This window comes from Pieris napi, chromosome 6 (assembly GCF_905475465.1).
Source record: "Pieris napi chromosome 6, ilPieNapi1.2, whole genome shotgun sequence".
NCBI lineage: Eukaryota > Metazoa > Arthropoda > Insecta > Lepidoptera > Pieridae > Pieris > Pieris napi.
This window is the reverse complement of record NC_062239.1, coordinates 7,521,216-7,537,334: the sequence shown is the minus strand read 5'-3', so window position 1 is coordinate 7,537,334 and position 16,119 is coordinate 7,521,216. Positions and strand designations below refer to the sequence as shown.

Sequence of the window (16,119 nt, the reverse complement as noted above, 5' to 3'; positions counted from 1 at the left end):
TCTTTTTTTTTTATCTTACTAGCTAGACCGGTGTCCCGAATAGACTGTTAGGCGGTACGATGTTCGCCAGGCCAGCTAGTTTTTAAATAATATTTTTTGCCTAGTATTAGGATGATAACAATATTTAATCTTTAATAATTTACTATTTTACTCAACTGTTTAGTGCCGCATTTTGATTTTCTTCACTATACGAGCCAGCGTTCCTTGTTAACATAAACCGAAAAATTTACCTTAGGGTTGAGACGTGAACTTCTAACCATTAGGTTAACACTCATCTAACTTACGGTTTTATATATAACTTAACAAGTCGAAAGGTTAATGAATGAAAAAGACATAATGGATTAAATTATATTGTTGTAACTATTTTTCATTTATTACTTTCAACAAGGAAATGAAAGTAAGCTCCAATGGGATATAAAATCTAGAATTGTGTGAATTTGCGTAATGTATTCTTGCCTGCATCCCAGCAGATGTTCCAAATATATGTGCATATTATTTTGTAATCTACAAAAGCTCTGCTACAATGCAATTGTTTTATTAAGTTTTTTTAGTCTCAGTTTTTTTTGAGCCATACCTATTTGTAGCGGTACTATTCTTCCTGAAAATTCTGTCGTTTGTATATTAGTAATGTGGACATTGTGGGTTGCGCATTAAATAAGCCGGAATACATTTTTTTATGACAATACGCTTCCATTTAATACTTTACTATTACTGTATCGTAAATTCAACTAATTTTTATTTTTAGTTTTATAAATTTAACTTTTGATTTTAACATGACAATAACAGTTGTTTAAACAAGTGAATGTCTGTGACATTAATAGTGAATAACTTTGCCTATTTTGAAAAGGGTTATTTAAAATTTAAAAGAAATAAATTGCAAATAAGTTAATTTAAAGAACAAAATGAAACAAGTGCAAATGCTATTTCTTGACCAAATTCTAGAATTTATACAATCACTCCGAAACGACCCGCTTAGTTACAGACCATTATGCATTCGCAACTATAAACTTGACCATTTTCAAACGTGATACGCTAATATACTATCTAACCCTTTGAAATAGAATCTAAAAGACCTTGCATCTACTTTTCTAAGTGCACCAATCTATTCCGCTCACAGGACAGCCAATTTCGTTTTCTGAACATTCATTGTAAAGAAGCGTTTATTCTGCGAAAAAATGTGATTTAAGTTATATTTATTCTATTGCACCTATTACGTTTTGCATTTAAAGGCTATTGCTATCGTTATACTTGTTAAGCATTCAGGAATAAATAAACTAAATCGAACTTTTGTTTATTTTTTATTACACACATAATAACAAATTAATTTTAATGTTGATACAATTATTTGGGTCCCTGCAACTGATTTTCAATTGTATCGAAAACACAGTATAATTTAAGGTTTGGGTCTGTCCAATCTTGTTCAGTTTTATCAAACCAAAAATATTTGCCTTTGACCGATTGGTCAATATCCAGAGCCAAATAAACAGGTGTGTCAGCTGCCTCATCCAAGGTAAAATTACCACAGCCTTTAGTCATGTTAGTTTTTACGAAGCCAGGATGTAAAGAGTTAATTGAGATATTCTTTCCTATTTCTTTCTGTTGAATTCTTGTTAAGGCACAAACTGCGATTTTAGAAATTCTGTATGAAAGAATTTTGTCTTCTACAAAGTCATTATAATCAATTGTATTATTTTTTACCGACTGCAGGAACCAATTAAGAAAATCATTGATATCGTCACGTTGTAAGTTATCCTTAGTAAGCCGCTCAATCCAATACTTATTCTTGAGGTTTGATATATGTCCACAATCACTTGAAATATTTATAATACGGCCATTGTCTTTTATGATAGGGTAAATATATTCTTCAGTTAACAATATACCATTATAATTAATATCGATAATGTATTTTGAATCTTCATATGAAGTCTTATAAAAATCTTCATTAATTACACCAGCATTATTGATTAAAATGTCTATTTCACCGTAGTTTTTCTTTAAATAATCGGCAAAGGTTTTAACACTTTGTTTATTATTCACTTCGAGTTGATGAAATTTAGGGAAATAGCCTTCTCTATTTAGCTCTTGTACAGCTTTTTGACCACGTTGAATGTCTCTGGCAGTTAGATATACCACACCAACACCCCGTTTACATAATTCCTTAACAATTTCAAATCCAATACCCTTATTGGATCCGGTAACAATAGCAATCTTATTTGCCATCTTTCAGAAGAATGTCTTTTACCAGTAACAGTATTGGGGAGTTTTATGTTATATTGCGACACTCGTCTTAATTCAATTGCAATTAACTGCCAGTTCATTTATATGAGATAGTGTTATTTATACAATGAAAAGGTTAAGGTTATCTGCTGTTTAATTATAAAACTGCTGTATCATGCTTAATATGTATAAGCAAAATTCTGTTATTATCTGATTAAAATCAGAATGAGACTGTATCTTAAGATAAACGCCATATAATGTAGGAAAACAAATTTCTGATATATAAACAAAACTAGATCTAATACTTTTTTTAAGCTAAATCGATAAGATTTAAGATTTAGTTACTTCTGCTAATCCTTGTTCAAATTTATCAAATGGAACTATAACATTTAAACTGTGGTCTGCCCAATCTACTTCAGTTTTGTCGTACCAAATGAATTTCCCTTTAACGGACTGATCAATATCAAGAGCTATGAACACAGGTGTAACACTGGCTTCACTCACTGTGAAATCCCCAGTTCCGTGGGTCATACTCGTTTTAACAATTCCCGGATTAACCGAATTAATTGAAATCCCTCTATTCACCTCATTTTGCTGCACTCGAGTTAGTGCAAAAACTGCAACTTTCGATACCCTGTATGCCAGAACCGTATTTTCAAAAAAGTCTTCCTTTTTTAGTGTGTTGTTTTTAATAGAATTCAAAAACCAATCAATAAAGGCATACACATCCTCCAATTTGATATCCTTTTTAGTTAAGCGTTCAACCCAGTCGTTATTTTGAATATTTTTTATGTGTCCCCAATCACTTGATATATTAATAACTCTACCATTATCTCTTAATAGCGGAAAGAAATATTTCTGCATTAAAATTTTTCCATAGACGTTAACATCTATAACTTTCTTTGCATCTTCATAGCTTACTTTATAGTAGTTAGCATCTAACAGGCCCGCATTGTTAATCAAAATATCTAGACCATCATGGTTTGCCTTCACAAAATCGGCAAATGTTTTGACACTATCTTCATCAGTGACATCAAGCTGGTGAAACTTAGGTTTATAACCTTCTTTTTCTAAACTTGTAACTGCATCTTTTCCGCGTTGTATGTCTCTTGAGGTGAGGTAAACCACTTCAACATTTCTTTTACATAATTCTCTAACAATTCCAAAACCAAGGCCTTTATTTGCACCAGTAACTACGGCAATTTTCGAAGCCATTATCGCGACTTAATACAGAATATTACTGAGGGCTTCATATGCGTCAATAAGTTTTTATACCTGTAACTGCTGTTTCTTTTGTATATACTTTAATTAAAGATAATTAAAAAAACAGATAACAATCCAACATTACTTTCAAAAACAATTACAGAAACTAAAAAAAGTATGATAATGTTTTCACAGTTTACAATTAATATTCAAATTACAATAAATTACAAGGGCATACTGTGGGATTATATAAAAACAAGTTTCAGTATAGCTATTGGATATTTTTTTTTCAAGGCGAACTCTTTGTGTTGATTGTAATGCCTGCCATGTGTTAGCATGAATCTATTAGCGAAACGAATTTGGCAATTATGAAGATAATAACCGTAACATATCTTGTCTATAAGTGTTTCTACTAACCTGGAGGCCACGGCTTAAATTCATCTCGTAATCAGTTTTCATTTTTGGTCAATTCTGTATAGTTACAAATTAACAGCACTATTTGCTTTGAACAATATATGGCCTTAGCGTGTTGCTAGATAGACTTGAAGGAAACTATAGTTCCTAAAAGGGCTTATTGCAACCATTTTTACTTACAATCGACACTATTATAATAATATTCAGAAAGATTTCTTTTTAAAATACTGAGTTGCCTCATCTAATTAATTTTTGGAAATAGGGTTCAATATTAGTCCAAGTAATACTAGCATTATAAATTAAACAATCCAGTAACAAATTAATTTTACGTAAGTAGATACATAAAATTATATTTAATAAAAAGTACAAAATTATATAGTTTTGGTCCATATTTTGGTAACAAAAAAGTTTAAAGTTTTAGCTTACTCTAATAGAATTAAAACTATTTTTTTTAAATCAAGTTAAAATTAATGTTATTCGAAATGAAAATATATTTAGTATCTTTACGTTTTCTTAAACGGAACGCATTAACGAACAATTTTCTATTAGAAAGGTTGAATGTCCGTTACACCTTCAACCCTTTTTAATTACTCCAGTAAGGATTACGGCTAGATTACAAAACAAATTTATATCCACTCTCTTAACGAATTGTTCCAAGTAACGAATCGCCGGAAGGCACTCGCGTGCGTTGAACATTCAGCTAATTTTACGTTTTAAACTGTATTTATTGGTAAATAGGAGTTACTTTTAGTTGACTCGCATATTTGAGTTGAACATTGTTCAATTTAGCCTTGCTGTTTACAAACGTTACAAGATTATCAAGCGCTTTGATGAATAATTGCTACCTTTTGACGGCGTACGTACGACCGATTCGTTTTAAAATTGTTTAAAATTTAATTTTAAATTCAATTACTTGATCGCAATCTTTTACGTGACAAAAATTTAAAAAAACAATAAATTTTATGTACACGTTTCTGCGATTTACAACCTGTAATTAAGATTTGTCATGATTGTGTGTTACTTCTAATAATGTTAGTCAAAAATGTGATGCCTGTTAGTTCTACAATTTATTATATTATTACTTTATTAATTAAGTAATTTTAAAACTACAATAAATTTTAATTTTTAACTTTAATATTTTTTAGTAATTATAATTACTTATTAGCTATAAAGTGAAAAATCGTTCATAGATTGCAATGAATGCAATTCATAAATTTTAAAACAGTTTCGATGCCGTCTATTAGTAGGAAAAGTCCGATAGATTGAATCAACAAGACACAAGCTGGTGCTTATGTTTTGTTGATTCAATATATAAATAGATAGAAAGCTATTGTTACACTGTACGAAAGATCTAACTGGCTTACAAAACATACAGAATCTTAAATAAGAAATTGTAGTTTCTTTTAGCAAATAATATAATGGCGTAGAAACAAGGCTCTATTTGAATGAAACCAAAATCGGGAATGATTTTAATGATTAGATTTGAACTCGGATCTGACGCTCTAAATACATTACACCCCCCAAATTATTGCTTGAAACGAAAGCTTTACAAGTAAGGTAGGTAGCCTTATAACAAGGCTTTCGGGGTCCAATAAAGAGAAACGGGGGAAGTCCGCGTACGCAATGATGATATTGTATTGTGCCCAGCGACTAGTTTTTATTATTATTAAGCCTTTATTTCTGACACCCAGTACAATATAAAAACACTTATTTAAGTTACATAATTTTTTTTAAAATTCTAATACATAAATAAAACTTAATCTAATACGTCACTTGACCCGTTTTAGGTAGTCAGCGTGTCCTGTGTCACATAGGCCTCTTCCAGCTGTTTCCATTCTTTTCTGATATTAGCTTTTCTTGTCCAAGTTGTGCCTCCTATTCTCTTTATATCGTCTGCCCATCTCTTGCTCTGTCTTCCTCTTTTCCTTTCCATCGCGTGGTTGCCATTCTGTAATTATTTTTGTCCATTTCAACCTGCTATCTCTTGTCATGTGCCCGGTCCAGCGCCATTTCAATTGCCTTATTTTCTTTATAATGTCTTCTACTTTGGTCGCTATCTCTTCTGCTCTTTTTTGATGTCTCAGTGTTACACCCACCATGCTTCTTTCCATTCCTCTTTGACATAGCAGCGACTAGTATAGTACACCAAACTAAAGACCATACAAAACTTTTAATCTCTTGTTTGACAATTCAAATTTCTAGAATTCAGAACACTAAGGAAGAATGTATTAAATTAATTATTGTTAATAGAACTGTTTGGAGCGGCACTTTGGCTTTCCTCCAGGTCTTGCCTGACTAATTTAGTTAAGTGACGAGTTTCCAGTATAATTCCTTTTAGGATTAAATTTGTGTATAAGGTAATTCAAAATTATTTATACTAGTCATATTTCTTTTAGTCAGATTTTGGACAACTTTTATCTTTTAAGAATAGCAGTGAAACCTAACTGCACACCTTTTAACAGGCAAACACAGCATTTTTTTTACTTAATAACTACATATTACTAACTAATAGAATACTTAAAAACTATGAATATATGTATGAATTTTTATTTTATTTAATAAATGATAACTTATTACAAATTTTTGAAGAGAGCTTTGTAATAAGTTATTAATATATAATATATATATATATTTATATATATATGTATATTCTTTTTTAATTCCATTTCATGGAAACATGTATTGGCTAATTTACACATAATAATAACAGAATTAGATTACATACATTGGAGATCATATTGGATATTGGACCATGTAAGTCGAAAAAAAAGTTAGGGAAATTATTGCACACAATATATTATTTTAATTCACAAGTATTTTAATATTTGTATAAAGCATATCTGAAAGTGCTCAGCATGACACTAAAACTATGTTTAAAAGCTTGTTTTTTTTTAAACTTGAACATTACACTATTATAGCTTAAACACCCGCGGGGTGGCGGCGTTGGAGTTTAAGGGCCAAATTATGTATGAATTAGGGGAAAAGTCAGATACTTTAAAGGAAGGAGAGAATTTCTTAGTCGCAATACTTGTGAAATGTTGTAATGCTTTCGAACACATAATTAAACGTTTTCTACTCCCAGCAAATAATACTCCTCTACTAGAGGATGCGCGATGCCCTTGGGCCGCACGAGGCCTGATATAACTATATTCCTTGAGAATTAAGAAAAAAAAATTAATCTCTTCGAAGGATAGATATCCGCAATGATAATTCCCTGTCCAAGTTGAAATGCTTTCAAACACTCAGTCAAACGTCTTCCGCTCTCGGCAAATTTGTTATATAGATGATGAAGGTACGCTGCCTTGGGATTCTGTAACTCACTTTTTGTAAGTTATTTTATGATTTGGCATTCTGATAAGGAGGGAGCTTGTAGTTTGTTGTATATCAGAATGCCAAATCGTAAAAATGGCTGCTTTACGACTGATTTGAGCGCAACCGCCGCTGCAGAACCGCTGTGAGAGTTCGAAAATTTAGTTACAGAATCGCAAGGCTTCACTGCATGTAGCCCGCGAGTTTGGGGGCTAAAGGAATATAATATAGAAAGTAAACTGGATTTAGTTTATTCCTAGCAAATACTAAATTCCATAATTGCAATACTGTGAATAGTGGAATTGCTTACAAATACTTAGTACAACATTTTACGTTTTCAACTAAATCTTAATGTCGAGGTTGCGCAGTATACGGTTGGAGAGCTTAAGTGTTTGGAATAATATTATTCGAATTAAAATGCGATTAATGAATAAATTAAACATAGTAAATCCAGGTTTATATAGTATATAAGTGAAAATCATGTATTCGTATAAAATAATGACATACACTAAACATTTGCGTGAGTATAAACCGAAATGAATTTTTAGGTCTTTGAAATACGAGTAATAAGATCTTGGTCCTGGTTGATTTGACTTGTTTTCATGATACATTTGCGTAGGTGTTGTACTTAGATCTAACAATTTCAAAGGGAACCTCTTCAACGTCAAATCTATTTAGTTTGAAGTTTAGTTACCTAAACTACGTTTTCAAGTCTGAGGCAGAATGATAATGGAGTTACAGATTAACTCCATTATTTTATTATTTATTTTTCATACTTATGCTGATGTAACTGGTTAGATAGCAGTGTTGGTCTCAGGTAACTCTACACATGCTCTAACGATACAAGAAAATTTTGTGGTAGCCGGTATCTCTTAAGCGGGTCATAGACGTACGGTGATCTGCAGTTTCCATACTAAATTCATATTCGCAATACACGGACCGCTCGAGCAGTTCCTGAGCAAACCGCATGTTGCAGTCGGTCTTGACTGCAACATGCGGTCCGTCTATGGCCCGCTTTAGACCGACATATTGACGGCGGCGTCTAGATGGTGGCTCTATAAGAATAATTAATATCATTCATGCAAAAATCTGGCGCTTAAAAGGCTATTAAAAAAATATGTTTATTATGGAACATAAGATACAGGTATCACTTATTCCACGTCATTAAAGTTGAATCTGTAGGCAATCCTACTCATCGGCAAAGAAGAGAGAGGGTGTAGGCGAGAAAAAGTCGGCGTAAAAAACTCTCGGTACTCTTTTAAAATAGCAAATCATCAAACAACGCTTATTTTAAAACAAATATCACAAATTATTTAGAAGTAGCTTGTCTAGCACTAGTCCCAGGCCCTTTTATCAACTAGATAATCGTCAACTTTATAGTAAGCCTTTTTACACAGCTTTTCTTTCATACATTTCTTAAATTTATTAAAAGGCAGAGATAAAAGAGCCTCTGGGATTTTATAGCGCCGTTGGATAATAATAATAATTGTATCTACAATAGTAGACCATGTTTATTAATGTAATTCGGTTACAGGAAGGAGGTACTAATGGTTTGTGTAATTTACATAGGCACGTGAATATTATATTGCACGATCTCAATTAATATTAAATAATTGTTAGGCAGGCTGTCGGCAACCTTTGGCCCCTTGCCACTGACATGTTACAACGTTTTGGTTTCAAACTACAATATTTGTAAATCAACGTACAGTTGATTTTCATTGATAATATTTGATTTTATGACAGCTTTCAGTAACAATGTTCGATTGTTTTGATTTATGTTTTAAATATTAATAATCTTGCATACAATTTAATGTGCATTCACCTATTATTAAACAAGTAGTGTCTCTGTTATAGAAATCATTTAATATAACATAATTGGACGACTCATTGGTCTAGCGGTTAGTACCCCTGACTGCGAATCCATGGGTCCCGGGTTCGATCCCCGGCTGAGACGAACATCGATGTGATGAGCATTTGGTGTTGTGCTTAGGTCTTGGGTGTTTAAATATGTATTTATATGTCTATCTATCTATAATATGTATGTATATCCGTTGCCTCGTACCCATAACACAAGCTTCACCAGCTTAGCATGGGACTCGGTCAATTGGTGTGAATTGTCTTTAAAAAAAATATATATATTATTCTAGAAGCAAATTAGTAATTTGTAAGGAGTTTGATATTCCTTGTCGCAACGCACACGTGACTAAACTTTCTTGCAACTATGGTGATGGTTGTCTTTCAGTCTTCCATTTTGTGCAAGCTTGGCCAAGTTTATTTTTTACACCACTATGTGGAAACAGCTGCTCACTGAAGTATTTCAGAACCAACCTTAGGGTGCTTCAAGAGCGTACCAAATTTTAAAAGGCCGGCAACGCAATCGCGCGCTCTCTGGCATTGAGTGTCCATGGGCGGCGGTATCACTTAACATCAGATGAGCCTCCTACACCTTTGCCTACTGTTCTATATAAAAAAACTGAATAACTAAAAATAAGTAATAATTATAATATCCAATAAACGTTATAATTTTTTCAACTTTTATTATTGCTTCCAAAAACAAAATGTTTTCTGTATATACATAGAAAGTATTTACATATGCATATGTCGCGCTCTTAATAAGATTGCTGCTCTTGTAACATTTCCACAAATAACAAACCTCAGTGCTTTCCGAATGTAAAAACACAATATATAGTTTATTGATAATAAGCAACAGTAAGATTTCAATGTATGTCAATTTTACAAGTGACAAATACACACGTTTGATAGAACAACATCTGTCAAACGTCAAACCGAAAACAGATTATAAAAACACGCCGTATAAACGTTTCGCAAACAATTAAATATTCCAGCCAGAGGCATAACAGTTTCCACTGAGATTTGCATAGTTGAATGTTGATTAGCAGTAAAACACAGAGTTCGGTCAAATTCTACTATTAAGTATTCGTTAATGACATATTAATGCACAAAACCAGCCGCTGAGGTTTGGCGACATCAAAACTCCTAAGGGCATTAATGTTAACGTTTGTGAATGTTAAAACTTTGATAACGACTTAAATTTCAATAATCTTTATGTTTTATGCAGCTATGACGGGTAGAAATATTACAGTTGTTCTTAATTTTTGAGGATTTGTCAGGTATATGGGGAAAGCTATAGTTTTACTTACATACTAGGTGTAGTAGTGGAAGTTCTGCGCCAAGCTATGCATATCGATAAAGATATAATTGCGTTCAAGAGAAGACTAATGAACCTATTATATTAAAGAAAATTATTAGACAACATGTCCTTCATGACAACGGGTCAAGAAAAAAGCGTACCAATTCTTAAAAGGCCAGCAAGCCTCTGGCATTGAGAGTGCCCATGGGCGGCGGTATCACTTAAAATTCGGTGGGCCTCTTGCTCGTTTGCCCCCTGTTCTAAAAAAAAATTTAACGTTATAAATATGAATACAACTGTAAATAAAAATTTAGATCTTACGCAGTTCATATAGTTGTGAAGGTATTAAGAGGTACATTTGTTAATATCGGTCGATTGAAATAGCTGATATTAAAATCTACAAGAGACGTGGTTACTTTCCTATGACTTGCCCTCGCTTGGTAAACTAAAGATTATATACTGGTTAACCAGCCGTGGATTCGTCGTCCCCTTTTCGTTCGCCGTTTCTGGGTTGCTGGTTGGATCATTGCGTTATGTCGTCAGTGGTTTAGCATACGTCTATTTATTATATTTGTTGTAACACGTACTAAATTTAAGATTAAAGTTACTAAAATTATTTGATTTGATAAAGATAATTCTAACAAAACTTATTATATCAAAGACAGTACATTCAAATCGAAGACTCAGTGACTTATAGACCACAAGCCCATGAACAAAAAATACCTGTGAAATGACCCAACGTGAATTACGATTAGAAGGCTGTTACTATATCTGAAAATAGCTCTGAGCACTATGCCGTCATTTCTGAGCGGTACATGTGAGTACGTGAGTGAATGGACTTTCTCAGGTACAATTGGGGAATTTCGACTAATTATTAATGTACGGCTTTGTTATAAGTGTATATAGATGATTAAAAATAAATGTCGAAAAACCTAGTGCCGTACTAAAGTGATGGTGCCGGAAGTCGGTGCAAATTTTTAATTCGACGACAGTTGCAGAAGCAATATAGGTTATTTATTACTGTACGGCATTTGTGTGATTCCTTTTGGACACATATAAAGATACTTTACTCGTAAACGCCGTACATATTTCCAGCGGAGCGGTCGAAAGCCAAGGGTCGCAACATATGTCTGATTAGCATATAGGTGATGATGATATAGAACAACATAAAATTAAATGATCTTGAGAGTACTTCACAAATAGATAACATTTTCCAGCATGCCGTACATTTTTTGCGGAACACATAGGTGTATGGGGTAAATTACTTTCCTCAGAAAAGAGTCATTTTCCGGTGAGTTTTATCTGTACGGCAATAACACAGGTTATTAATACTTTAGACAATCTTCAATAAAAGATAAATGCCGTACACTTTCCATAGTCCGCTAGTCTGTGAAATGGCAGATTATACCACCGCCTACCAATACAGGGCGTCCCAAAGTTATGGGAAATGAAGGGAAAGTACCTTAAATATCGTAGATAGGGTATTTTACTAAAAGAAGACTTTATGTTATTTTTAAAAGTTAGTAATTCTGCATTCAAAGATTTTTTTAAAATTACTTGCCTCGTCTGGGAATCGAACCGACTTAAATGTAAAAAAAAACACCCCTACTTTTATGATGCCAATTGAAAGAATGGCCAAAAACGAATAACTCTTCTTAAGTAACATAGTATTTTAAAAGAAAGGAACAGTGTGATTATATCTTTTTAATCAAATTAAAAACATTATCTATCGTATTCGTACATTTTACAATGACCTTAGGGTATATGGGTGTAGGGGTAGGGTTCCGACCCTTGGCTTTCGACCGCTCCGCTGGAAATATGTACGACGTTTACGGGTAAAGTATCTGTATATGTGTCCAAAAGGAATCACACAAATGCCGTACAGTAATAAATGACCTATATTGCTTCTGCAACTGTCGTCGAATTAAAAATTTGCACCGACTTTCGGCACCATCACTTTAGTACGGCACTAGGTTTTTCGACATTTATTTTTAATCATCTATACACTTATAACAAAGCCGTACATTAATAATTAGTCGAAATTCCCCAATTGTACCTGAGAATGTCCATTCACTCACGTACTCACATGTACCGCTCAGAAATGACGGCATAGTGCTCAGAGCTATTTTCAGATATAGTAACAGCCTTCTAAGCGGAATTCACGTTGGGTCATTTCACAGGTATTTTTTGTTCATGGGCTTGTGGTCTATTACTTTTTCAAAATGAAAGCAAAATTCACATTTCAAGAACTAAAGTCTTCATGATGTTAAGATAGCACCCTACAGTTAGCATTGTTATCTGAACGATGTAATTACTGTACTTTTTACCTCTTATCCTAATTAGGGTACGGAAAAGACTTCAGACAACGGATATAAAAAACACTTTTAATGAGACAGACCCTACTTTTTACGTCATTTTTATTTCAAGTAAAGAAAGGTTTTAGCACCAACAATTATACATTCGTTTTACTGTCGACCGTTTCTTGCCTCACTGGAAGTGGTAGACTCATTTAATCTGTTATGTTTTTTTTTAAATGGAATCTCACTGTTGGCCTTAAGGGCCTTTACAGCTGAGATAGGGCTGTTTAACCTTACCCGGTGAAACACCTCGCTAAAACAGCCCGAGCTGAGCTGTAAAGGCACTTAAGGCCAACAGCGACATTCCATTAAAAAAAACAAAAAGGCGGTTTTTACCTTAATCTGATTTTGTCTGTTATGCTGAAAACTTTTATATAATTTATCTACAGCTTATAGACAAGTCGGCGGTAATCTCACTTCCTTAATTTTTTTAGTTCTGGATTCTTCGATAACAAACTATATAATATAAGGCACACATTTGGTAACATTTGGAAGTTTTAGAAAATCTCGTCTCGTTTTGTGATAACTGGTTGAAACATTGTATTAACACAATGCAAATACACAAGTGTAAATAATGCATTATGCTTTAGCATGATTCCGTAACATTACATCAACGATCTCTCTCTCTATGCAAAGCTATCTAAATATTCAATTGGCAGGTTGAGTGAGCTGTATCGTTGCGTGTTTCTTGCGTTACGAGTGCTTGGGAAAGAAAATGTAGGCAGGTGATATACTGAGTTTTCTACAGAGCTTATTTAAAAAAATATACTAAATATGTTGCATTATTAGTAATATTAAATTTATTTCCACACTCAAAGTAGGTTTATGGTACACGGTCGATTAATAAACTTTCAATTAAACTTTCGATTAAAAAAGCTTTCTAAACGAAAAATCTAAGACTGGATCATTTGTCTTAAATATATTAAATACCTCCCGGTTAAGTAAACCATATCAGACAAAGTTGATAGTCCAAAAATGTCGTTTGTATAGAATTAATAAAAAAAATCCTTATTAATCAATAGAAACATTTTTTTAAGTTAATCAGGTAGTACCTTGTAAACATATCGCAGGTTTGGTTTACCCCGAATGAAACCCAAAAATCCTAGTAAATCCCCAGCTGTACGCAGTATGAGTGTGGTCGCGAGCAGGCGTTAAGCACAATGCGGATTTAAAATTCCATTTCCTCGTACGTGATCACGTAACTTCCGCAACGGATTCGTGCAAATCGGCGAGCCACTGTTTGCAATTCGCTTACGGGATGTGACGTCATTTACCCCATATTAAAAGTCTTTTTGTGATCGGGTTTAACCTATATTAAAACTTTTTTAAATATTTAATATCCGAGGTGAAAATCCATTTGCGCATGAAAGTTGCAGGTATGTGAGACTCGACCCACACCAGAATCTCTGCTATTCAGAGAACGTGTAAGCAATAACCACCAAAACCACTTCGATTAATTCACACAACGGCATATTACGCTCAAGTTCTCCGATGCAGTATACAACCACATAGGTGGTAGGAGACGGGCCTATCATCTCCGCGTCTTTTAACACTAGAATTCGTCCTAGAGACCTCCCTTTCTCGTTCTGCTGTCTTCTTCTGTAGCATTACTTGCTCCATACCACTGCATTCTATACAACGTCACTGCTGACCATTTTTTGAAGATAGAGAAGACCTTCTAGCCTCGAACTATTGCTAAATTAAGACAAAAATATATTTTTAATTTAAGACAAAGTTGTTATTAGGCTTAAAAATATTATTATTATTATTAAGACTTTTCTGCTGACACCCAATATAATCTATATAAACATTTGTGTTAGTTACATAACCTAACTTAATCTAATACATCCAGATGTGCGGGTTTCGGTGATCAGCGTGTCCTGTGACACATAGGCCTCTTCCAGCTGCTTCCATTATTTTCTAATGTTAGCTCTTCTTGTCCAAGTTGTGCCACTTATTCTCTTTATATCGTCTGCCCACCTCTTGCTCTGCCTTCCTCTTTTCCTTTTTCCATCTCGTGGCTGCCATTCTATGATAATTTTTGTCCATTTTAACCTGCTGTCTCTCGTCATGTGACAGGTCCAACGCCAATTCAATTGCCTTAATAAGAAGTTGTATAAGCAAGGATTAATAAAAATAACACTATTTAATAATAAACTAAAAGTTTTATAGAAGAGTAGAGTGAACAATGAGAACTTTTCGAGAGTAGGAAATTTTCTGTAACGTTAAGAAGTCCTAAACAAACTCACCCCTTATTTAATGAACGTTGATTTATTTTAATATATTACAGAAGTACATATTTAATTTAAAAATAGTTTTATTTAAGTACTACCATTGGTTACCCAATCTGCGAGGGCATGTGTAAGCCGACTTCTTTTAAGAGATTTTTAGCGTTAAACATGAGAGAACTTGTGGTACTATATATCTAAAAAAAAGGGTGCGTGTACTTACGTACGCGCGTAATAAGTTATACTTCTTTGGAATTATTAAAAATAGTTTTGGATTGCATGCAAATTTAATTACAATTAAATAATCAAAGACTGGAAAAGGAATCATTATAGTCAATAAAGTTCAGTTTACATTTGAAAAATTAAATAAATAAATATTTATTATTATTCTCTTACATTAAGTGTAACATAAATTCTATTATTATTCGAATGTTGTTTTTAAATTATGTCCAATGCCGTAGCATCTTCCGTGGGCAACTTCATTGTGTTAATTTTGTGTCACGGTGCGCGCGCAGCGTAAAATTTCACTCTCATCAATTTTTCATAACGCTCCTAAAGAAGTATAACTTCAAAAATGCAATCGATTAGTATAAGTGCTAGCAATGACGATTATATTATATATTTTAGTTAAACGTTAATATATATCTCCTAATGCTAATGCAAGCTATTGTACTAACCTATTATACCAAATACTAGGCCTGACTGATAAGATTTAGATACAGGTAAAGATTACTATTACTAGGTATATAATGTCACAAATATTAAAAAATACCAAATAATATTAAATTAACAAGTCAAACTAATAATTAGTATTACAATTGGAGAAATCTAATATTTATTATTAAACGCAATTGAATTTAGATAATATAGAAGTACACTTTGGGTATCATAATAGCATTAAAGTGGCTAATTTGTAACAATACAAATTGATAAATTGATTAATGAAGAGTTTTGGAGTACTAAGAAGCGTCCCCATTTAAAATCAACCCGCAAAGGGAAAGTAAATAATAAATATCGTTTAAGCGATAAACTTTGGGGTAAAATATAGAGTCAAATATTTTTTTAATCAAGCATTGTTAAGATTTTTTGAATTTCTTGTTTATTCTTGTCTTGGCATCGGATTGCTTTTAGCTTCGGATTGGATTTTAGTATTGATATAGTAAAATTAAATTTCATCTGGTATTTAACCACTTCAATTCCGGCTGATGCTGTGTTTTCTAAATATCAATAAAATTATTTA

The 16,119-nt window shown here is 33.0% G+C and overlaps 2 protein-coding genes across 2 annotated transcripts; both read right to left on the bottom strand.

Moving 5' to 3' along the window:
• Window positions 1-1,282: 1,282 nt before the first annotated feature.
• LOC125050486 (carbonyl reductase [NADPH] 3-like) lies at window positions 1,283-2,224 on the bottom strand. The gene has a single exon (XM_047650374.1). It carries the CDS (start codon window positions 2,218-2,220, stop codon window positions 1,342-1,344), a length of 879 nt encoding a protein of 292 aa, XP_047506330.1. The 5' UTR covers window positions 2,221-2,224; the 3' UTR covers window positions 1,283-1,341.
• On the bottom strand, window positions 2,139-3,512 carry LOC125050485 (carbonyl reductase [NADPH] 3-like). Its single transcript, XM_047650373.1, has one exon. The coding sequence runs from the start codon at window positions 3,430-3,432 to the stop codon at window positions 2,548-2,550; it is 885 nt and encodes a 294-aa protein (XP_047506329.1). The 5' UTR covers window positions 3,433-3,512; the 3' UTR covers window positions 2,139-2,547.
• Between the last annotated feature and the right edge of the window lie 12,607 nt (window positions 3,513-16,119).

Excerpts from the sequence above, each read along its gene's own strand:
- LOC125050486 (XM_047650374.1), bottom strand. The coding sequence starts at position 2,220 with ATGGCAAATAAGATTGCTATTGTTACCGGATCCAATAAGGGTATTGGA.
- LOC125050485 (XM_047650373.1), bottom strand. The coding sequence starts at position 3,432 with ATGGCTTCGAAAATTGCCGTAGTTACTGGTGCAAATAAAGGCCTTGGT.